The sequence below is a fragment of the Amblyomma mixtum genome, chromosome 4 (assembly GCF_055824585.1).
Source record: "Amblyomma mixtum isolate Tamu chromosome 4, ASM5582458v1, whole genome shotgun sequence".
NCBI lineage: Eukaryota > Metazoa > Arthropoda > Arachnida > Ixodida > Ixodidae > Amblyomma > Amblyomma mixtum.
The window spans coordinates 34,787,127-34,811,865 of NC_143015.1; the positions used below are offsets into that span (position 1 = coordinate 34,787,127).

The 24,739-nt window shown below is 44.8% G+C and overlaps 1 protein-coding gene across 1 annotated transcript; it reads left to right on the plus strand.

Moving 5' to 3' along the window:
• Positions 1-373: 373 nt before the first annotated feature.
• Positions 374-20,786, plus strand: LOC149346106 (uncharacterized). Its single transcript, XM_089541254.1, has 4 exons — positions 374-439; positions 7,998-8,165; positions 17,558-17,641; positions 20,694-20,786. Exons 1-4 carry the CDS (start codon positions 374-376, stop codon positions 20,784-20,786), a joined length of 411 nt encoding a protein of 136 aa, XP_089397380.1.
• Positions 20,787-24,739: the final 3,953 nt, after the last annotated feature.

Genomic DNA, 24,739 nt, shown 5'->3' on the forward strand with positions numbered 1-24,739 from the left:
CAATAAATTTGATAGCAGCCTATGCAGAATACATAACATCCATAAGTACAGTCTTTGTCAAAAGTAACCAGGCTGCATGGTTTGCTTGTAACTTGTATAGTGGAGCCCTTGTGGCTTTCCTAAAGATCAAAACGTGTTGGAAGGTAAGAAGACCCCCAGTCCTTACCTTTGACGACCATTTCAGCTTCAGGGAAGCTGTAAAGGCTCCACTGTACGAGCTAGAAGCAAACCATGCAGCCTGGTTACTTTTGACAAAGACTGTACCATTACTGGATGGCGGACAACCATGACGCTGTCTTCAGTTGTCACTGTCGGGCACACGCGCAGAGACCTACAACGAGCATCGAGATAGAAAGGCAACCTACCGGAAACCATGGTGGAAGTCTACCTGCGGAATTACACCAAGACCGCGGACGGATTATTCAACCTCGTGGAAATAGTGAGTACGGTGGAGGGACCCGCACTGTGAGCGTAAAGGGGCACTTGGACTTCGTGCTGGTGAGGGTGGGCGTTGTTGCCCTCGACGACAGACTCCAGCGACACGTTCGCTGCACCTGTCTAGGTATTAAATCCGACTGCAATAACCGTAACTCCTTCGCCCGATGAGCAGCGCTGTGTGAGCAAGTGTAGGCTCGCCGGGTTAAACAAAATTGCGGAAGTAGTCGGACAAGAGAACGCACGTATTACATTTTAGGTAAATGAGTTCAGGTGTCGGAAACTTTGTGGCAGGTGCACGAAAACCAAGGAAACCTCAGCATTCCTTGCCGCAAGGTACTCGAGGAATTCTTTCTTTTCAGAATGAACTAAACTCACATTTCGCTTTCTTTGCCCGCCCTCTGGTATCTGTCAGGGCATTCGTCAGTGGAGAAAAAAGTTTCCCCGCGAAAGAAGAAAGGTACAGGAGCATTGCTTCGCAACCATTCATTTCGGTTAAATTTAGTTTACGTTTGATCTAAAGCATGTCGAAAGGAACCACGGCTTGGTAGGCATACTATCGATCACCAGAATGCTCGCTTGGCGCCGCCGCCAGTCAAGCCACCGCCCCGGCACCCTGCCCAGCGCAGTCACGGTGACCGTACGCCTCTAATTTCTTACATAACCAGCGCAGAGTTTCTTTGACAAGAAAGCATTACCGCTGATGAAATTGGTCAGAAGTGTGAAACATGCCGTCGCTTTCTGTCATCCGTAGGAAACGATGCTATAGTCTGCCAGTGTGATATCAATCAATCAATCAATCAATCAATCAATCAATCAATCAATCAATCAATCAATCAATCAATCAATCTTTATTTTGCATTTTTAGTACAAATAAAAATGCAGGGAGTGGGGACAAAAAGCTGCTCTGAGGCAAGCTTGACTGGGTCCCCACCCCCTTTACATGGCAGTTTGTGCAGCTGTTGAGTTTGTTGAGTGTTTAAAAGAACAATTTACAGCACATGCGATTTTCGCGCAGGAAATGAATAATGTTACAAATGCAGTATTTTACAATATAAAAAATACAACAAAATGCAACAAACACTCGCGTGATAGCAGACCTGAAAAATGACAATGTTAATAAACAAACTCGCCTGAATATAAGGGAAAAGAAATAGAAAGACAAATGGACACAACTACAGTACTCTGGGATGAAATGACGTGTTACAAAAGCTCTGTTTTTGGGGCATGAGAGGCGTCTATTCAAATGAGTACTATTGCGGTTTTACATCTTCCAAGGCCAGTGTGACGTCGTCTGCGCTCTTCGCCACAGCGAGCAGAGACCAACAGCAGGCGACCAAATGAAATGAATCGTTGCATAATACGGTCTCTGGTGAAGTAACTCTCATGAAAATTTCACAAGGGTAGAAACTTAGGCGATTCGGTAACTGTTATTCATGATATGTGAGGTAGCGGAAAAGGGGGCAAGGGACAGAGAAAGACGCACACAACACAGGCGCTAACTTCCGACTGACAGAAACCAAGGCGACCAACACGAACGTGAACCGTGAGGCAAACAGGCGCATGCTCCAGGAAAAAAAATGATGAAAAATAGGTGAGCGAGGAACAACGGACAAACGATTCAGGGATTATTTAAGAAGACCAGCTGTCTTTTGAAGTGGGAGATAGACGGCTTGCTGACACATCTATCATCCAAGGCAGCGGTACGCGCTGCTTCAATAATTTCAGGAGTTAACCGATCCCGATGTCTGGCCACGATCGAGCACTTATCCAAAAATGGCGCACAACCACACTGCTTACAGCGCAAAAGCCACATTGCTGCCAGTAAAAGTTGTCAAGTTGTTCTTGCGTTCACGGAATTTTCTGCTCACGGAATGTATTTCAAAATACTGCAAGTAAGCTTTAATGACAGCTTATTTTACAGCGAGGGTGTCCCTGCATTCAGTGGAAATTTAGAGGGACTGTAGGAGTACTAGGTAAACTATATTCAGTCTTCGAAAGTCCAGCGAAAATATTTAACCGTCTCGTCGAATTATAGTACAGTATTTTCCTCTCGTTTAGGGCACTGCCACAACGAACGAAGCAAGCTCGTCAACTCACAGAAATAGTCTTTCCGAATATATACAGATGTCCCCTTTAGGAACCATACGGACACGCTCGTGACACATTTCTAGGCTCGCGCAAGTGCTTTTACATATTTCGCTGTTGATTTCAACTAAAGTTGCGTGTGAAAGATGTGATTGACAATTATTTTAAGTTGCCAGCTTTGTTAGAAATACAACTTTCAACGCCACAACATTCAGGCTCGCGTTCTGGTGGAAGTCAGTCGTCGTTGTCGTCGTCGTTGCGAGCAAAATATCCACTCAGGAGTAACCTAGCTGAGCCACCTAGGCAACGTGACCTTGTTGCGCAATCACAACCTGCCAATCGAATTGTGATAAAACTTGACACATTGGAAGATGTTGGTTAATTTATTGATTGGTCGTGACAGGTTGCTCGGGAGGAGAAACCTGGGTCGCGCAAGCCACTGCGCCAGAAGCGGTTCAAAGAGTCCCGGGCATGAATGTAAATTCGAGAATGACCAATTCCGCATACGTGGGCATTAACGAATCAACGCCATCGCGTCATAGGCCTAAAGCGCGTAGATTAAGTGTCCTCTCCAGGTTTTATGACAAGTGTAATCCTTACACGTGGCCTCACCCACGTCCACCCCCCAGCTGCAACCTTAGATCTATCAAATATACATTTCCTCCATTACTGTGAAAATTAGAGCAAAATGATTCGTTCTTCAATAAACTCTCATTTGATGTTCGTTCAGCGCACTTTATGCTTTGTGAATCCTCTTCTGTGGCTTTTATTGCGATAGCAGAAGAAGCCTCATTGGGAAGGAAACTCATCCTGGGTCCCTTAGGTTGCATTAGCTGAGTCACTCGTGACGTCCCTGACACATCAGATTAGGCTCGCGGCGGGTGAGGCGGCAGTTGGCAGTTGAGCACGGCCATATGCGGACGTTTCAAGCTTTTCGTTATTATGGTGCAGGAAGCAGGGCCATGGAGTGTGTGAAAAATCCCGTAAGCGAAGAGGGCGCATATATGTGTGCATTGCGTTTATGTATCGTGTGGTACATTGTCAGCAGAGTAGCAGTCGCGCGGACGCGCTTTGCTATCGCAATGTAGCAGATAAGATAATTAGGTGTCTCCGTAGATTTTGCCTCAAAAGAGCACTGTTTGTATTTGGTTGTTTTACCTTTTTAATTTCATGTGCAAATTCCTTCAGAACGAAATAGGCGACAGTTTGAACACAAAATCAATGTTCACTCCATCAGTATGCGTGACAAACTTTTTCCTGGTTTATAGCATATTTTCCTCTCGATGTATAGCATAGAAAACTCATTTTCAACTTTAGAAGAAGACTGAAAGGTCTTTTTGAGCAATCGGATTGTTCTTTTTCAATACGCAACATAGTGACAAGCTTAGGGGTGCAGACAAGAAGCCGTAAAAATCTTTGACGAAGCCCATGCCCTCTAGAAGCCGTGCAGTGGTGAGCGCGGGATGGTGCAAACGAGGGAATACCTTAGCCGGACCCTGCAGGAACACAACACGAGCCGGTTCGTCTTGAGGTTGACTGTGCTAGACAAGCATCTCAACTGCAGATTTTTTTTCGTATTTATGAAGATATTTTCTGTCTTTACAAATGCGAGCTAGGTTCTCGATAGTTTTTGTTTTTCTGCAGGACAATTTCTACAAGTTTTCAGAGGGTTTGTTACGCACGTGTGACATCCGTAGTATTTCTTCCGTCCGCTGACTGCTCTAAAATTGAAGCCCAAACCACGTCAAGCTTTGACTAGCGCAGATTTCCGCCTCAAGACATCGTTTCTTGCTAAGGAAGTAATTATACGTAAATTATAAATAAGAAAAGGGCGCACCAGGAGCCTTTAATGCTGTGAAAAAGTCGAAAACGTACTCCTGTCGACGTCATATTTCCGTGGTCACTCACATCGGCATCATCGCAGGATGCCTATCTGTCGGGTACACTTTTAAATGTATGCGAAATCGGACAATGCGCAAAACCTGTGTCTTCACTCGCCTTATCTTAGCCATTGATCCGTACGTGAACAATCACTAATTTCAAGTTAACTGAACCGTGCCGCAACGGGCGGCGTCATTTTTGCTGGCTGAAGTAGGGTTTTACCCCTGCTTCAATGGACTGTTCTGCGATGCGTGTGTAGCTATCTTACCAACTTCAACCCGTTTCCGAATAGCATGGCTTAAAACAGGAGGGACAGCTCTAGTTGTGATGTTATGATGCACGGTGCATTTTATCTATGTCCTGGTTTGGCGCTGAGAAACAAACAGTGTGGTTTAAAGAGCCAGCCTTGCCTCCCTCAAATGGCAGAGATTAGTATCGTAAAAGATTAGCCTAGTGACTACCAGGGAAGCCTTGCAAGGCATTACTTTGTTCCCCGAGCGTGTCGTGCTTACGCGACAGGTCATGAGAGGTCGCTGCGCAAGTCCTTCATTAAGGGCAAATGATACCTCGCGAGGTGTAGGCACGTATTTTTTTGTTTGCCACCATCTATTGTGACAAAAAACATGAAACTTGCCTGGATTTTGATACATAGGTTTGCATGAAGCACACTAAGTTATATTGGAAAATATTGCGATGACGTGAAGTTAAAAGAAAAACAATATCCGTGCTGCGCAGCTTTGAGACAGGTGCAATTACAGAGTAACTTCAGCCGTCAGAACCAAGGTCAATTGAAATAGGTCGCGAAGCCGGAGCTCGAATGCGGTCCAGAACAAAGTGCTAGCGACATCAAATTAGTGGAACTAAAGCGCCAAAATGAAATGAGTGGACAGATACGACTAGAAGAGGAAAATAATTAGGACATATTTTGTGTTTCAAAAGCATCCAAAAACAATTGCAGTGATTCCTTTTTAAAATGTTTTAGTTGTGTGCATTTTTTTAGAAAGTATAGCGCTTGCTTTGTAAATATTTTTACGACAGCGTTCGCTCAGAGCACCGGCAATGGCAGCGGGACGATGCTAAGGTTGACGGTGCTCTGATGTCATACCCTTGTCATATCTTTTGACCATTCTGCTTGCTTTTGTTTGAAACTCGGTTCTGCTAGCCCTACTTTTTCCTCGTTGCTGTTGCTCGAGTTCTTGGTGTGCATCGTTCGTGTACAGTTTCCGCTTTTACCTTTTGCCAGCGCTTCTGTGTAGTTTCGTTCGGTTGGGTGCGGTTCTGTCGCTTTTGCCCCAAAAGGGCATCGTCTGTGGCCATGGCGCCCCCGTACGCCAAAAAGAGGTGTGCGGTTGCACGATGTGCGAGCGATAACCTTACAACCCTGACATTCAGCGCGACACCTGAGGCGAGGACGAAGGAAAAAGGCACAAAGAGAACTGACTACCTAAAAATAGCGTTGGTGGTCGGCACTCGTCGTGTCTTCTTTCTTCGTTCTCGTGTCGGGTGTCGCGCTGAAGCATCGCGGCGTTCAGCAGTTTATTTTTCCCGCCAAGCAGCACGTGACGCTGACGTCACGAATATGACGTCACTAAAACACGTGACTTCGACGTCGCGTTTTTGTTTTAATTATGACGTCACTTTTTAGTTGTCCACGCATTTCGAAGATGGCGCTGGCTGCGCACCATAAGCCGCCATGTTTTGAACGTATGGGCTTCTATGCAGCCTACGCTACCATAGCACATCTACCTTGTCAGAACCACGAAAAATTACATTGGTATTCCAAAATGCGTTTAGTACTAAGAGAACTGAAATAATTGCTCATGAATGCATAGTTCGCTAGAAATTTTTCTATTCTGACGTTCAATTATTCACACCACCACCAACGACGCGTGGTTGTGGGCTACTGATGCCTCTAGCGACAGAGTAGCATTTTTTCCGGCCTAGTGGGCTCTCTGACATGGCTTAAGATGTAACTATGCCCTACATATTCTGACAAAATTTTGAGAACTGTAAGATTGTACGATACTGTTGTGGAAATATTTAAGGTAATGGTCCATTCTTCTTATATGCATAAAAATCTTTTTTAGAGTCTTTTCATCAATCGCATCGAACAGTTCAGACTGCCATGGGAAACCAGTATGGGAACGCTTTCAATGATAGCAAAAACGTTAATGCAAAAAAAAATTCAAGACTGCTGTTGGTTGATCTCCGGGTATATTGTTTGTTATAGTGAAATCCTACATGATGTGAAAAAATTCTCTTCATCAACTGTTTCCGCTAAAAAATGCTTTTGTCCAGATTTGTTGGGCATGGTAAGATTGTCCCTCCGTGCACTGAGCTTTAGCATAAAAAGGATAAAAAATCAACTTATGCCTCATGGCAGAATTCTCGAATAAAAAAAAAAGAGAATATTTGCACGCTATGCTTATGGGTTCTCACCTGCGCAGGCCGGACGCGTAGCGATGCAGTTTTCCGTGAAGTCCCTAAATAACTTAAACCTAATATCAAGTTCTGAAATTTACCGGTTTCCCCCTCCCCTCCACTCTCGCTCACTGGCAGTTTTGCTGCTCCCATTGGTTGAATCGTCGAAGTCACATGTCAGCGAGCACTTTATTTGCCTGCCGCAGCCGCGGGCATCACTCCTAGGTGTACTGCGCAAACGGCTCCGAAGGTTCACTGGTGCGCCGTTTTGGCGGCGTCGATTTGTTGATACTTGCGTTTTTTTGCGGTGCAATCCCAAGCTGGAGCACTGGTTTTCGGCATGAAAGCATAGCAGGCACTTGAGAGGTAGATTTCTCTGCAGTATCAGGAAAGAGGAACTCTACTCGCCAATTGAGTGGTATCCAAGAGCAAACTGACATCCACGTAAGAGCACACGCACGCAGACATGCATTTAGAGACGGACGGGTACACAGAAAGCCACGTGCACACATATAAACAACTACACCTCAACGCACACAAACAGAAATCTCAAGACCACGCAGGCATCCGCAAACACACACAGATGGCCCACGCACGCATACCCATGCAGGACCATGGTCGGGAGAGCCGTAAGTCTCAAAGGGAATTATCGCATACGGTTGCTTGACCCTCTGCGCCCAAATACAGGCAGCGTCTGCAAGCCAGACCCGAGCTAGGTGCCGCCACCGTCGGATTGCGAAAGAAGCCGGAGTGAATGAAGCGCCACCGTTGGATGCGAAGGGAGAAGATGTCATGACATTTGCACAGAGCCCCACCGCGATGGCGCAGAGATTACGGCGCTCGGCAGCTGGCCTGAAAGACGCGGGTTCGATACCGACCGTGGCGGCCGAATTTCGATGGATGCGAAATTCTAGAGGCCCGTGTAGTGTGCGATCTCAGTGCACGTTAAAGAATCCCGGATGGTCGAAATTTCCGGAGTCCCTTCACTACGGCGTCGCTCATAGCCTGAGTCGCTTTGGGACGTTAAACCTCAATAAACCAAACCAAACATTTACACAGGGACTTGACTACGTCCTCTGCTACCGAAAATGTTTTCCTTTGTGGCTGCAGTGGCATAGACAGACGGTAGGACCAGATGGGCTCAACTTTCACGATGGCGAACTTCCTTGCAGACCATGGGTTCCCTCTTGTGGGCGCTGTACAGGGCCCTGGGTGCCACGACCTGGAGCGAAGAGTTCCTATACTTCGCCGCCTCTGCCATTGCCTCCAACTGCGGCGTCTTCCTGCTCGCGGCCTCTTTCAGCCTTCCGACGGCGCTCATAATGCCAAGGCTCTTCTACGTGAGTAAGCGTTGAGAAGTTCCCCAAGTTTTTATTACTCCAGGAAGAGCAGCCTGATGGTACATTTCAGAAGAGAGTGGCGACGTATTTATTTCTCGGCCGCGGAACAAATGAAAACGATTTATATGCTGCAACAAACGAGCCTTCAGAAGCTCAAGTAAGCCAATTATAAACAATCGATATAAGCAAAAAGCGGTCATAACTAGAATAGCCAGGCAGAACTGGATGTCGTGGCTAGTCTCATCGCGCCAGAGAGCACGACGGCTCTCATAAAAGCAAAAATCGTTTAAAGTATGTCCTTCCTGTTTCTGGGTCGGCGTTATGCTACATGAAGCTATTTATGCCTCAGTATTTGGTTTATTGGTTCGCTTATTCATATTCAAAAAGCTTAAGCGAATGAAAAATTTTTATGTTATACGTAGTCCGAGGTTTGTACGAAACGAATCCTATTTAGCTGGCCGTTAGCGAGCGGATGCTGGGTAAATTCGACTTAAACACGGGTAGAAAATATGGGTGTAAATGTAGCCAAATTGTTTCTGTACTATATCGCCTAGATTGCATTCGATTAGATATTTAAAATTTATAGTGCCCCCCGAAAGACGCGTGTTCGATTCCGGCAGCGGCGGTCGAATTTTGATGCAGGCTAAATTCTAGGGGCCCGTGTATTGTGCGATGTCGGTGACCGTTAAAGAACCCCAGGAGGTAGAAATTTTCGGAGTCCTTCACTACGGCGTTTCTCATAGCCTTAACCTGCTTTGGGACGTTAAACCCCCATGAACCATAAACCCAAAGTAGGTTCAGCGTGGTGTGAATTCGGAGCATCCATATAGTGGACAATATGTTCTCGGTGCCAATCGGCGTGCTGAAACAATTTTCCACCTCTAAGAAGAAAAGAATCCTAGTTTCGATTAAAGCCGAAATTGTTACTTGTAGGGCTTAACTTCAAAGAAGCTAGACGTAGGCTACGTGGAACGCTGTAGTGACCAACCAGGTCTGGTGTGCGGCTAGATCCCACAGCCGAGGACAACGGAGGTTTATTCAAGTGTCAACGACACAAGTTTACTGATGGGTGGGTGGATGTATGTATGTATGTATGTATGTATGTATGTATGTATGTATGTATGTACGTATGTACGTATGCATGTATGTATGTATGTATGTATGTATGTATGTATGTATGTATGTATGCATGTATGTATGTATGTATGTATGTATGTATGTATGTATGTATGTATGTATGTATGTATGTATGTATGTATGTATGTATGTATGTATGTATGTATGTATGTATGCACTTATGTACGTACGTATGTATGTATGTATGTATGTATGTATGTATGTATGTATGTATGTATGTATGTATACATACATACTTAGGTTTGGTTAAACCCCATAAACCAAACCTAGGTATATATGTATGTATGTACAGTGGTGAGCAGCCTTGTCTAGAGCGCTTGAGCAGTGCGCACTTGGTAACAAAAACCGAAATTAGAGAGCAGCCCCTCATTACAGGGCAGTTTTCGTGCCTGCTTTGTTTACGAGGCTATCCGGCGCTACTTTCGTGCAAGCGTAGCAGCTGGACCCTAGAGGCTGCCACAAAATCTGGATTTGTTTGCAAGGAAGTGCCCCGCCCGAGAGCTCTAGACAAGGCTGCTCACCACTGTACGTGTGCATGTATGTATGTATGTATGTATGTATGTATGTATGTATGTATGTATGTATGTATGTATGTATGTATGTATGTATGTATGTATGTATGTATGTATGTATGTATGTATGCATGTATGTATGTATGTATGTATGTATGTATGTATGTATGTATGTATGTATGTGTCTGTATGTATGTATGTATGTGTGTATGTACGTACGTACGTACAGTCTTTGTCAAAAGTAACCAGGCTGCAAGGTTTACTTCTAGCTCGTGCATTGGAGCCCTTACACCTTCTCCGAAGCTGAAATGGTCGTTAAAGGTAAGGACTGGGGGTCTTCTTACCTTCCAGCACCTTTTGATCTTTAGGAAAGCCACAAGGGCTCCACTATACAAGCTAGAAGCAAACCATGCAGCCTGGTTACTTTTGACAAAGACGGTACGTACGTACGGATGGATGGATGGATGGAAGGAAGAAAGATAGGAACATCCCCCTTGAAACGGGGGGGTGACAATTGCCACCATGCTTGGCATTCTTTCTTTGTTTTTGTTTAACTATGTTGTAAATTTTGATCAAAATTTGCCATTTTCTTTCACTACGGTTTACTTCATTTCTAACCCTGTGTCGCCTCTGCTTTCCTCCCACCAATCTTCCAATCGCTTTTTGTTAACTTCCACCCCAGATGGATTTACATGACCATTGTTATCTCTAAACCCTAGGGCCTCAGGAAGAGCGACTGCACCTGCATCGACATCTGGATGGATACCATCACATTTTACTATGGGGTGTTCAACTGTTTCTGCAGATCTACCACACGCCAGCAGTGTCATCATCATCGTTAAATTATTTTTTTGTAGTGCACGTCCTAAGACACCCTGACCTAGATTCAAAGAGTAGGGCACTGCTTCTTGAGTTATCATAGAACAATTCCTTCTTGATCTACCTTTACCAGTATTGATATAGTTCTACAATATGCTTCTTTTCAATTGTATTAATACAATATTTAACTTGCGTTTTGAAACTCGTTTAATGAGCTTTCTTTCTCCGTCCTCGTGTCCGGCATGCTTACTGTTAGTTTCCTAGTTCTTTTCCGCCACTGTGAGTCAACGCTCTTTCTGTATAAGTATTTAAATACCTTAGCTGTCCACCCGTTATCGTCCAATATCCTCAGGCGTTCTTCATATCCCTGCTGAAAAAAAGTTCTATGATGCAATAACCTCATAGATCATTCATCATAGAATATGTATGAGATATCATACAATCTGTATGATATATCATACGAATAGTATGATATATAATACAGATTGTATGATATCTCATACATATTCTATGATGAATGATCTATGAGGTTATTGCATCATAGAACTTTTTTTCAGCAGGGATAGCATATTACTCTGAGCTTCCCGTGCTTCGAACGGGATGTAAAAATTTAGACGCACTCCTCATCATGACACCATATGGATTAGAGAACTGGTGTAGGTGAAACGTTATTGGAATACATTGGAAGAAGCCATTGTCCTGCTCTGGGCGTATTCATAATGCTAATGATTATTACGATATGAGATGAACGCTTAAGGGAACGGTACCATGCGCATTAAGGGACAAACAATTGAAGCATTTAAGAAGTCCTCTTTCTTGCCGGCGAGCACGGACGCCTGGAAAAAGTGTGACCTAAAATGTCCTTTTCGTGTAGCGACCACGCACGTCTACAGTCTTTCAGGTGTTGTCCCAGCCGGCCGAACAAGGGCAATGCGCGGGTCACAATATAACAAAGTAGCATGATTATGTAATCTTACCAACCAAAAAAATTATCGAAACGGCATTGTCTCGTCTACTGGGGCAGAGTTCGCGGCTGTGTCCTTCGCCACACGCAACGTTGTTTAGTGGTGTGTATGCATATTGTGTATGTATGTGTATGTATGTATTAATGCCAGACTCAACTCTAGAGTGACAAGGACTTGCCCTTTCAGCATTCACGATTTTAAAACCGATATAAGACTACGCCCTGCAAACTATTTGGTGAATGGTGGACCGATTTTTCTCGCATATCAAGCTGCCTACGAAACCAGTAAACATTAAATGTGCCTAAACAACCTTCACTCACTAGACTCCGTGCTAGGTATAGAAAAGGTGTTCCCGCTGCGTTACACTGTTCAGGGCCAAGATGTGCTTTTTTGTGTGGTGGCATCTGCATCATGGACTATACCCGGAATGAACAGCGTTTCTGGTGACACTGGCTACATGATGAGTCGCTGCCGAGAGTGCTACCGTTGACATGCTGGCCGAGATGGTGACAACTTCGTAGGCTTGAACAACAGGGTGAAAGTGGACCGGGGAATGAGCGTACAAAACCTATTGTATCTCACATTTTTACTGCCTTGCTCCAGCAATCTCTTGACACCGGGTGCGTACCTGACTCGTGGAAACTTGCTCGTGTTGCTCCTACATTTAAATCAGGTGACCAATCCATGCTAATATAATACTGACCTATCTCGTTAACCAGTATACCTTTCAAGCTTTTGGAGCATATCATATCATCTGCCATAATGAAACACTTAACCGAGGTCAACTTCTTTTCCCTGAAATCAGCATGGTTTCCTACATGGTCGTTCGTGTGAGACGCAATTGTTTGAATTAATAACCGGCCTTCATCATGCCGTGCTCGCTGAATTAATGATTGACTTCGCGAAACCGTTTGATAAGGTACTCCATTATCGTTTATTACTCAGGCTAAATTCTCTCAACATTAACAAGCATACTAACCTGGATTACTAACTTTCTTACCAATCGTTATCAATATGTTTGTGCAAATGGGAGTTGTTCTTCCCCAACCGTGGTAAAATCTAGCGTGCCGCAGGGCTCGGTGCTTTGACCAATTTTGTTCTTGATCTACGTTAATAATATAAGTGAATTTATTATCTCTACTACTAGATTATTTGCCGGTGACTGTGTTATATATAGACAGATTACCAACCCTGACGACATCATCTCTTTGCAGACAGACCTGGACAGAATCACCACTTGGTGTGGACAGTGGCAAATGCAAATTAACGTCTCTAAAACAAAGACTGTAACATTCACCAGCAGTAGTAAGCTTCAAAATTACTGTTATTCCATGAACAGTATTCCCATTGAGAATGTCTCCACAGTCAAATACCTAGGTGTTGACCTTTGTCTGATCGAACATGGAATAACCGCATCGATGCAATTGTCCGTAAATCATCTAAAGTACTTGGTTTCATCAGACGTCACTTGCACCCAGCTGATCCTGCCACCAAACTTTTAGTTTACACTACCCTCGTCCGCTCAAAAATGGAATACGCACTCTTAATTTGGAACCCCCATCAGTTGTACTTAATTCACAAAATAGAGTCAACACAAAATAAAGCAGCGAGATTTATAGCTAAGGACTATTGACATCATTCCAGCATAACGGCAATCAAAGCGTCGCTAAACCTATCATCACTCAAAAAGAGAAGAATACTAGCACTATTATCACACATTCACAGATTGTATCACAGTCAGTCTTCTTTCAGTTCATACTATATTAGACCCGCTCACCGTATCTTTCCGCGCTTAGATCATGCTCTCAAAGTCGAACCCATGTTTCCACGTACCCACCTCTTTTGTCATTCAGCATCGTTTCTTGCCGTTCATCATTGGAAATAGCTACCAGATGATATTGTCTTCATTTTAAATCATGGCGCCCTTGTGCAAAAACTAAAGTGTTTTTACAAATGAATTCTGATTAGGAAGGCCCCATTCCTGCGTCCGCTGAACTTCGAATTTTCTGTACTTTTTTTCTGATTTTGCCTGTCGCTTTGGATTTGTGTTGCTTGTACAACTATGTGTGCAGAATTGTTTATTTGTAACTGTACCCCCCCCCCCCCCCCCGTATGTAATGCCCGAAAATGACCTTTAGGGTATGTGAATAAATAAATAAATAACACTCATGTGCACCTGCCTAAACGTAACCAGTCTGCTACCGCGCAACTTTTCGTCAGACTCTATGATCGCTTTCTTGCACAACCAGTATGAAAAAGGAATTGGGCTGGGTACCATTGAGAGAGCGCTGCAGGACTCCCTGTCTGAAGGTCTTCTTCTCAATCTATCACGATCAAACAAGAGTTTCACCCTCATTCTATCTGCACCCATTGATTTATGCATCTTCACGGCTCGATAATAGCTATCAGATACGACCATACACTTTAAGGACGATATCTTCCACATTATAATTTTCTACGCACCATAAAGAAGCGGAATTCAGTGCAAGGTGATGTTGTATGAAAACACAAAGCGGATTCGTTTCTTAAAGCCTTCTATCAAAGAAAACAATGTCATGTAGTCACTGCGAGATTTCATGGAATCATGAATGAAAAATAAACAGAGTATGGCGACCTTAATCTTCTTGCAGTGTACGATAATCTTACAGCTATCATTACGGAGTGCACAGCAGCAGTAGGTGGTTGGACGGTTAGAAAGGATACCGGCAAGCTCTCTCACCAGACGAAATATCTCATTGAGAAAGGACAAAGCATGGAAGCCTCTTAACACCACGGACAAGTAGAGCTGCCAGAGCTGTAAAAGCCGATCCGATTTGCCCGATCATGGATGCCCGGATGTTCCTGCCTCAACACCACCTCTTACAAGTCCCGTCGTCATGGCAAAGTTTGAATACAGTGGAATCTGCGTCTGTCAACCTGGAACTGCAGCAAACGTATTTAAAGGCCCACGATGGGCACTGTAATTCGGGACACGGCACTGCTCGTATCACCATTCGCTTACTTGTGCTTTTCTTGCAGGTTAGTTACCTTCCGAATTGCCTCTGCATTAAGACTTCAAGTCCATTTTTTTCGCATTGTGGTGCCCCGTTGAGCTCTTTCATGTTAAGAAATGATTGCTCTGGTCCGATGAATGGTCTGGGGTGGTCGTTTGCAATTTTTGTCTTACCAAACTGCTCATTTCCAAGTCGGGTGAGGTCGAATTACATCCTGACTCCCTTCGTGCATGGGATTCCTGAACGGATACGTACCATATGTTTTAGCTATACTACAAGCCATAAGGAAAACTGAGTCGGGTCAGGTACACATTCTGTCGGATCTTGCGGAAATACACAAGAGGCAACGCTCTAGTGATAAAGAAATCAAAGGCCTTTCGGTAGAATCAAAGTACCGGGACAAAGTAAGAATGCGGGTTCATCTAGTGGCACTAAAAGCCTCGTCTACCGAAATGGTGACCTTGAACGCTACTATTGATGAAGCCGAAAATATACTTCCAAGGAAGAATCTTCTGTTTTATTGGATTCACTGATAGCATTTCTTTGACGTGTAAGGGATCTGAAGACGTTGCTGTCTTGTTTTGCGCTACCAAATTCAAATGACCCAGATAACAGAGATTCTGCTCACAGGGTTGGCTATATCGAGGAGGACAGAAGTCGTCCCAGTTTTGTGTGTTTTCTGTGGTTTAAATACAAGGATGCAGTTCTTGGTTTGCTTCACAAACTGAGCAGACAAGGAAATGGGAATGAGGGGCTCGTTATAAATATGACAGAAGCCAACAGCCACAGAAACCAAGGGGCACAGGGGATTTTTAATTTGTTTACTTATTTTGTGGTGTTCATCAATTTATAATATTACTGAATATGTTATCGCTTAAAGATAATTGATTAGAAAAGCAGAAGAAAAAACAACCACATGCCGCCGGTGGGATCCGAACCCACGACCTCCGAATTACGCGTCCGGTGCTCTACCGCTGAACTACGGCGACGGCTGTTAAACCTTCTGCTTTCGGGGGTATTTATGTTTACAAATAACCTAACCTTGGGAGTGTTCACCAGCGCCACCCACGTTCTTAAGCGGCACGTCCTGTTACCGCTGATGTGACGTAGAACGCCATCGAACGGCGAGGGTGGAAGCTGTGTGAGAACCCTCTTATGCTTCCTAAGGCATCAAGGCTGCCAGAACGGAGGCCCTCGTTAAGCAACTAAGCAGACAAGGAAAGGGGAATGAGGGGCTCGTTATAAATATGAGAGAAGCCAACAGCCACAGAAACCAAGGGGCACAGGGGATTTTTAATTTGTTTACTTATTTTGTGGTGTTGATGAATTTAAAATATTACTGAATATGTTATCGCTTAAAGCTAATTGATTAGAAAAGCAGAAGAAAAAACAACCACATGCCGGCGGTGGGATCCGAACCCACGACCTCCGAATTACGCGTCCGGTGCTCTACCGCTGAGCTACGGCGACTTCGCCGCAGCTGAGCGCTCGAGGTCTACTGAAATGGTGTAGTTCAGTCTTATCTTACATTGCGGCAGTTCTTTGCTGAATGGTGGGGTCAACGCCTTCAAGATAAATATGGCTACGAGCGACGCCATAGTGGAGGGCTCCGGAATAATTTAGACCACATGGGGTCGTCAAACTTGAGCTGACGCCGGGCGTTGTATTGTGTTGCGATTGATACAGGCGTCGCTGCAAAAAGTGACCGTTGTGAGAAGTTCAAGCCGTAGATGTCCGAAAATTAGTTTTTGAGGAACGGAAATGGCGCTAAACTGTCTCACTGCTCGGTGGACACTCCAAGCGTGCCGTAAAGGAAGAGATAATGGAGGGAGGTAAAGAAGAAAGGTTGAATGGTCTTGTGTAGTGGATGCTCCTAGAACCGTTCTGAATAGCTGAAGATCTTCAAAGTGCACTGACATCACACAGCATTTTTGATCCTTTTTTTGGTTTCGCCTCCATCGAAACGTGGGTACTTCGGCTCGCAAACTAAAGAAGACGGCGACCTCACGGGGTGAGGAGGTTGGCGTGATCACGCAGTAAGGGGCGTGTTCGGCATCAAGCCATTGACCCGTGCAACGCACGTATCCAGGTCTCAGACATTGACGAAGCGCTCCAGCACTCCACGCAACGCAACGCGGCGGTGGCTACATAGAGCCGTGCAGAGGGAGAATTGTATGCTGCTTGTCATTGGGTCACATCACACCGCAGCGCGCAGCGAATACCTGCACAAAGCGAGCGGGTGGCCTCATTACGTCTTTTGACACTTAAGCAACCTTAAGTGCCTCACCCGACTTTTTAAACGAGATAGCGTTAAGGCTGTCATTGTGCTTAAAATCGGGCGTCGTCGTCATCGGCATTGTGAGCGAAAAATCTCAGGAGAAGCAACCTAGTTTGGTAAAGAGGGCGTGGACAGAGCCCATTTGCTTGTGCCTAATGCTTATTACGTGCCATGCGTTACTGAACGAAGACAGTAGAAATGAACAACAGGCGAAAGGACGAATACAGAAATCTCCTTTATTCTGTGTAGGTCCCGGAAAGTGCACTACTTAATAAGCCTCTAGTTGGGCAACCGAGGTCACGTGACCTTCTGGCGATATCACAACCTGCCCTCCGGATTGGGAGCAAACTGATCACCGAGGGAGGTGGTAGTTATATTGATTGGTCGCGAGATGTTACCAACGAGGAGCAACCTGGGTTGCACAAGCCCCACCAATGCACAACCTGCCATCGCAGGGTCATTGCTTAACCGCTACACCACTGCTCCAAGAGGGGTATGAGGACACCCACGGATACGTGAATGCTAAATCTAGAGGGACAAATTGCGTACATATGGGCATAACCCCATTAAAACTGTCGCGTCATACCCTCAAGGTGGAGCTGAACAGTCCCATCTAATTTTTTATTGCAAGGAGGTTCTTAGCTACCACTTTTCGCAGGTTTAATTATTCGTAACCTTTTCATTTCAGTACAGCCTGTTTCACCTCACAGCGGCTGTCTGCTACGTCGTTGGTGGCGTAGGAAGTCTGAGGAACGCTTCAATGATTGACGGGGTAAGTGCCAGTATGTCCACTAACGCTTGCTACAGTGCGGAGCAGAAAGTACAGGCACAAGCGGCTGACGACAGGAGCGGCGGAATCGCATTTCGAGGCGCTGTGATTCGTGAACACGCCAACAGCGGCAGCGCCAAGGCTTCACACGAAAGGGAAAGCCGCCAAGAATCAGCCTTAACAAGCGTCTATGTGCTGCTGTAACGATTGCAGTGTTTTCTCGCCGTGTGGTCTTTATTTTGACTCCGTCGCCGTAATCAACGATGTCGTCATTGCTCGGAATTACATCGCGTTTATAACCTGGCTGAGCTGCTTTCAGCTGCTTATAATCTACAAAGCTGTTTTAGGCGATCATCACCTCTTCATTCATGATCGTCTTTCCCGAAGACCGCTGAAACCAACTTTCTGCGCCAATGAGCCGCGACAGTGAACAATTATTTCAAAATTGACCGGTCACTCCTTGAAGCAAGCCTAGTTTTTGGCAAAGAATAGAAAAGAATTTTTTGCAGAGGATGAGTGTCTGCTGAACTTCACTTAAGCCTAAGACGGAAGAACAACTTGGCACTTGTTATCGGCGTCTTCGTTAACAGCAGCACCATGCTTTGCATTTCCACCGCTCCGGTAACTGGTCACTTGTGCTATATATGTTACTCAGCTGAGTACATTCATAATGTTATAGCCAGAATTGCTTTTTCCCAAAGTATTGACGTCAGAACAACCCGGCTTCTCCTATCAAGGAACTACACCTCCGCAACCCCTTTGCTAGCAGAGAAAAACGCGCTTGCAGGCGGAAATTATTTTTTCCTCCTAAAGCACACACTAACCTTCTGCTTCTTTTTCGTCCTGGGGTCCTCGGGGCTCAAGGCCTCCTTTAGCAAGGGAGTGAAATAGTGTTTGTAGTCTCACTCCTGAACAAAATCGTCTTTGCCGGCGACGGCTTTAACGCTTATGATAATGTGCACCAGATTTTGATATGTGAAATGTTCGACAAGCTGCCCAGTCTCGGGTCAAACGAAGGTGCCCCATAAAGTTGCTGGTGTAACATGCTGTGGCGCAACATGCAGACAAGCGGACACATATACGCGCACGCGCTGACGGCTTAGTGGCCATAAACAAAGGCCTAAAAGGGAACGGAGTTTAAGGGAGGAAAATGGCATTAAAGACGAAGGAATACCTGTTCATCAATTCTGCCACATATAATTGGCGTCAAACAGTAAAACTTCTGCATCATGGCGCTTTGAAAGGTTAGTGGGCTAGTTGGACCAACTGCTATCAATGCTTCTACAGTAAGAGCAGCCACAGCTCGATAGCAGTCATCATCATCGTCATTTTCAGGTTAACTACATCCACCGCAGGTCAAATGCATTAGACAGGTTCGTCTATTAACCCTAGTTACTACCGGCTGCGGCCACATAATCCCCCACAAGCTTACAGGGTTCAATCTGACTTTGGCACTCCCTGCTGGCTTTCCTTCCCTTGGAATCCGGGCCTTTACCCTTAAGGGATATCGGTTATCTAGCCTTCGCATAACATGCCTTGTGCACAGAAATTCTTTTTGTTGATCATGACCTGTCTTGCACCAAAAATTTTTTTCCGTAGCCCAGCGCTGTCATTAGTTTTACTCAGAGTTATTCTACTCCTGTGGTCGCAACATGGGGTCGCTTTCGATTCTTCTCTGCCAACTGCAAACTGTTGTTCTGTTTCGAGACTGTTGAAGGATTCTTTAGATTTCTTCATAATAATTTTCAGACCCACCCCTGTGCTTTGCCTGCGCATGTTCTAGATCGTGCTTTGCAATTCGGCACTGAGTTGCTATTTATTAAAGCGTAAGCATTTCCTGGCTCATGAGTGGCGTGGAGAGAAGTTGTAGGCAGAAGTTTATGAACGAAAGTTAGTGGACGGAAGTTGTTCGCATAAACTGTCAATCAACAGTTCATAAGCAGCATATATGTAATGAAATAAAAAGCCAAACGCTAAAAATTACAAAACGTAAAGTAAGAGCATGGAAATAAAGTAAATAAAACGAACAATTAAAAATAAAATAAAAATAAAACAAACAAAAATAAAACAAGAAAATAATCAAATATCAAAGAATGGAGGTAGAAGGAGAGAACAGGGAAAGGCTTTCGCATTTCCACTCTTAAGCAGATTTAAGTTCAATCTTGAAACATTTTATTTATTAAAATACCCTAAGGACACCCTGGGGGCATTACATAGGAACAAAAGGGACATGAAGCAGAATACGAATCTTTCACACGCACACAGAAACAAAACACTGCAGGTAGTATCAAGGCAACGTCATCAGCAAATTGCAGATTGTTAGAGCATCCCCCCCAATAGTTTTTTCCTTAGCTGTTCTCAATCCTATTCTATGATTACCTCTTACAAATACGCGCTCAATATTGCTGAAGAGATCGTGTGTCCTTGCCTGCCAGTCCTACTGATTGGTGTTTGATGAGTTTTTCTGCCTGGGCGTATAGTCGTTGTACAACCACTCTAAATATTTTCGCGAATCCCTACCTACACCTCTTGTTCACCCTGGTTGCACAATGCCTGCATAACTCCTGACGTTTCAACATAATACAATGCTTTCGGTACTCTTTGAACGATATAAACAGTGTTCAGAGTTGCACTTTAAGGATTTTTAAAACAAAGACACACAGCTGTATTCAAAAGTTGTTTTTGTGCTTGGAATATGCGGCGAGGTGGGCGCAAACTGTGATGAAAATTGTCACCGTAATATAAATAATTCACCTAATGAAGTATTTGCTATTTATCCTAAAAAGTTACCATGAATGTTTGTATTGCAACTTAGAGATAGTGGCATTTAATGACTATTCTATTTGTACAATTTTTGGTGACGTGTTGTGTCGTGAGATATACACGTCCAAAACTTTAGCTCAATCTATCTAATTACGCATGCGAAAAGGCAGAGGCGAGTAGTTGTTTCTGTTCGTTCAACCTTTATAACTCTTTGTGGTCCGCCCAAATAACCACTTGTTGCCATGAGTTTACATTGTGAATTTCATTGATTTTTTTACTTGTTGTTTTGCAGATTACTGCCACTACCTGCGGGACCTTCCACGCCGTGCATTTCGTGTACTCTATGCGCAGCTCGCCAATTCCATCTTTGACGCAACAGACCTGACTGCTAGTCATTTTAGAACGCCTAGTGTCTGTAAAGGCAACACATTCAGTTTGTTGGTGCTGGGCTCGAACGATTCGGCTTAAATATTCGGGAAAACATATTCGTTCACAGAAAATGTCTGATAGAAAGGACATATAAATCAGTTAATAGCACTTCTGAACGGCAGCACATGCGGCTTGACTGACACATGTTGAAAATACAGAAACTTAAAGTTGACAAATTCACGTATTTATGGCAACTTCTTTGTCGTCTATATATTACGTACTTATGCAGTGTTTCGTCAAAATATGCTGCTGATTTCTTCTGGAATTCATTGTTAGCGAGTCGGCTGAGAATGAAAACAAGGATACAGACCACCGAAAACTGTTTTGTTATCGCTATTACTCAGTGAAATACACAGCATGCGAACGAACAAACACTAGCAACGAATCGCAGTGTGAAGAAGCAAGTGTCTGCCGTTATGCTTTCTTCCCAAGGAGTCTTGATCAGTCTGGCGTCCTTTGCATCCCATGAACCTGTTATTACCTCTTATGACAAGAATTCATTCACCTCCATTTCCATTAATGAGGGCTGCGTACTTTAGATTTTGCATTTTAATTTTTCTCCTAACGTTCTGTTTTGCATTTTGAAGTGACTGAGCTTGCTTTGTAATCTCTCCTAGTTACTCAGGAGGGCAACGTCATCGGACAATCGCACACCGCGAAGATTTTCACCGTTAACTTCTTTCCCAACTGTTCGCAGTCAAGTTCTCCGAATACCTCTCGTAAAATTCGATTATTCTCTTTATGATGGACTAAGATGGTTGTGCAGCCTGTATATATATGTTCCTGTGTTTTTATACGTGACTTTTCTGCATCTGCTTCTGCAAGCATACGTGACTGCTATGGCTTTGACTGAGTCGATTTATCTCTCGTGATCAATAAGGGCTATAAATACGGGTTGTTTATATTAGGAGTATTTCTCTATCACTCTTTTAACGTGCGAATATGGCCTAATATCTAGTTTTGTTTACGAAATCCGACCAGCACTTCGGCGTGATTGAAGACTTAAGTTCTGCTCCTAATATTAGCAATTACCACAGTGAGTACTTAACAGGCAACGGGCAGTAAGCTGTTCCGACGGGGATTTTGGACGCCTTACTTGCCCCTTAGAGAGAAATCCGGCCTCTGTTAACACCCGTTGGTACCCATAAAAGATGTCATCCTCCTGCAATATGGCAAGTGGCCATTAAATGAACGATTGATGGTGAGAGGCTACTCGGGACAGCCTCGATCGCACGAATTGCAGCAGTGGCAGCACCTGACTTCCCGGAACAGTAGCGCACAGCTTGCGCCAGGTGCGGTATAAGGACACTCAGAGATCTATGAATGTTGAGTAGGTAAAGACGAATTTGCACATATGGGCATTAACCCATGAGCTATCGCGTCATAACCTTAAGGTTGAGCATGGGCCGCGGTACGGAGGCGACCACCTTCAGAAAGTTAGCGGGCAGACCAGAAGGGGTGCGGAGGCGTCGCGGCGGCGGCTACGCAGAGCCATGAAGAGGGAGAATTGCCTGCGGCGTTGTATCGGGTTACATCCGGCCACGTCGCACGGTGACTGCATTCACAAAGTTACCGGGCGGACTTACGCATTCTCCCACGCAAGCTGTCTTAACCGTCTCAGCGGCTTTTTTCTCATTTCCCCTCCGTCCTCAAACACGCCGGCCGTTGCCTGATCCATACCTGTTGCTTTCGTCATCGCATTGCTCCTAAGGTCTTCTTTACTCCCGCTATTGTTAACGGCGGGATGTTTATTTGCTCCACACTACTGCCTCTCTATTTATCGTCCTGATTTTTTAGGCTACTGTATAGATTATTGCAAAATTTGGCTGCAACTTTATCTATTTTGTCTGTATTGGTAACAAAATTGCCGTCATTGTCTTTTGCCTCTCGACTGCCTTTAGACTGCCTGCATTCTTAAGGGCATGCTCGATAATCTACACATTGTACTTCCTTATCTCTGTTTCCGTACTCTTATTTAATCTGAATGCTCGGCCAGTTCGGTTCTGCCTGTTGGGTTAGAGGATTTTAGCTCTTTGGCGTTTCTGAATTACGTCTTCCATCTCCTGAGAGAACTTATATCCTGTCTAAAAATCTTACCGCCCACTTCTTTTGCACATGCCTTAATAATATCTTCAAGGTTATGGTTCAAAGCTTAAAAACAAAGGTCGTCATCCAGGTCTAAAGCGGAATATCTGTTCTGAAGAGAGATACCGAATTCTTATCATTTATTACCAACGGCTGGTTGACGGGCCGCTGGTAAGTTCTTACTAGTTGCCCCCTTTCTTTCGTCGAGTTGAATATATTTCGAAACCTGATATCCTAGTGTCACTGCTTCGCACCTTTCCGAGCACCTCCGCATCTTGCACGAAGCATATCCTGTACGAGAAAAGAATATGCGGATATTTAAAGGCCGTTCAAGTTCAAGTCAAAGTTTCCATGCAGGAAAGCTGGACCGGCGAAAAATTTTGGCACTCCGAACCTGGCTGCTTCGGAGCGTACGGGAATTATTTGCGAACTGAAAGGCAAGACACATTGGCCAGGCATGAATGGTCATCCAGAGAAGGCATGTTGGCAGCTCCTGTACCTGACGTCAAGGAAACAGATCGGACGGTCGGCGTACTCAGGACGTCTTCGGAATGGGCGGACATGTGATGCGCGCTTCCCTACCTGGTGAGGTCCAATCTAACCGCAGTGAAAGCTTGCATTCTTGAGTAGAGTAGAAGGCACTGTTTTGCCACAAAAACAAGGGGAAAGCATATTTTAGTCATATTGTTCTTGAACTGCGGCACTGGAGTCGGGGCCGGAAATGCTGCTTCTTGGTAGCTGTGACGTCACGCGTTTCCCTGCCCGCGTGCGCAGCCCTCGCTGTCCCTTCGGTGTGCACTGGTGTATTAAGCGCGGCCATGACTTGCTAGCATAGTGTGCGGTATTTCTAGAACCGAGCGTTTTGGTTCCAGGCCAGCCTCTAGAAGTCTTCAGGAGCTCTCCGTAATACTTAAAGTTAGTAGCGTGAAGTACGGCAGTGATATTAGCCCCCTAGCCGCTCTTCTATGCAGCAGGCTTCGCAGTTCACTCAGCATTGTTCCGACTATACTAAAAACGAAGTATCGGAGCGGCTGATGCCTGCGCTCACGAAATTAAGACTGCACATAAGACCTCTCTGGGCCCACAGCCAATTCATTTGCCACATAACGACCCAGCGCAAGGAAACTGGCAAAACAAAGTCCGAAAATTTCTGTCTGACCCGACGAATGGTATAATATTACCCTCTGCTTGGTTAGTGCGAAACGCTCCGTAAAGCTTTAATCGCCTAGCGCAGTCGACCTCAAGCATAGCCCACGTGAACCATATTTGCTAGAAAGTTACCAGGCAACTAATGCCAGCCAAAAGTCCCACTGGCGGGGACGAAAAAACAATCGCAGTAGCTTTCCCGTTCAAGTTATTTCCTTGAACGGGAAAGCTTTCCTTGGGAAACGGGAAGTTATTTCCTTGAAATTTATTGCATGCCTCTGTGAGCGGAACTATTCGCCATTTCTATATGCGCCAAGTGGCTAGCTTACATGTTTGTGCGCCCATCATCGTCGAACAACGATGCCTGGGGAATGGGATTAATTCCTGCTGGTGATGCTTCGACCGAATCGTTAGTTTATTGTCCAGGATTTCCAGGACGTGGGGAAAGTTATTCAGCCATTGAACATACCAGACATCATGTGTTAAAGATCGGCTCGTTTGACAGACGCGAATGCACAGACCACTCGTGCGGTGCTCCTCGTACAGTCTTGATCAAAATTCTTGAGGCCGCAGTGTTCAGGTGCAGCGAAATGAATGTTTATACCACGCTCCGTGTAGTGGATAATTCAAAACAGAAGTAAATCAGGAAGCTTCTCTTCCGCGAGAAGAAACGTTCTG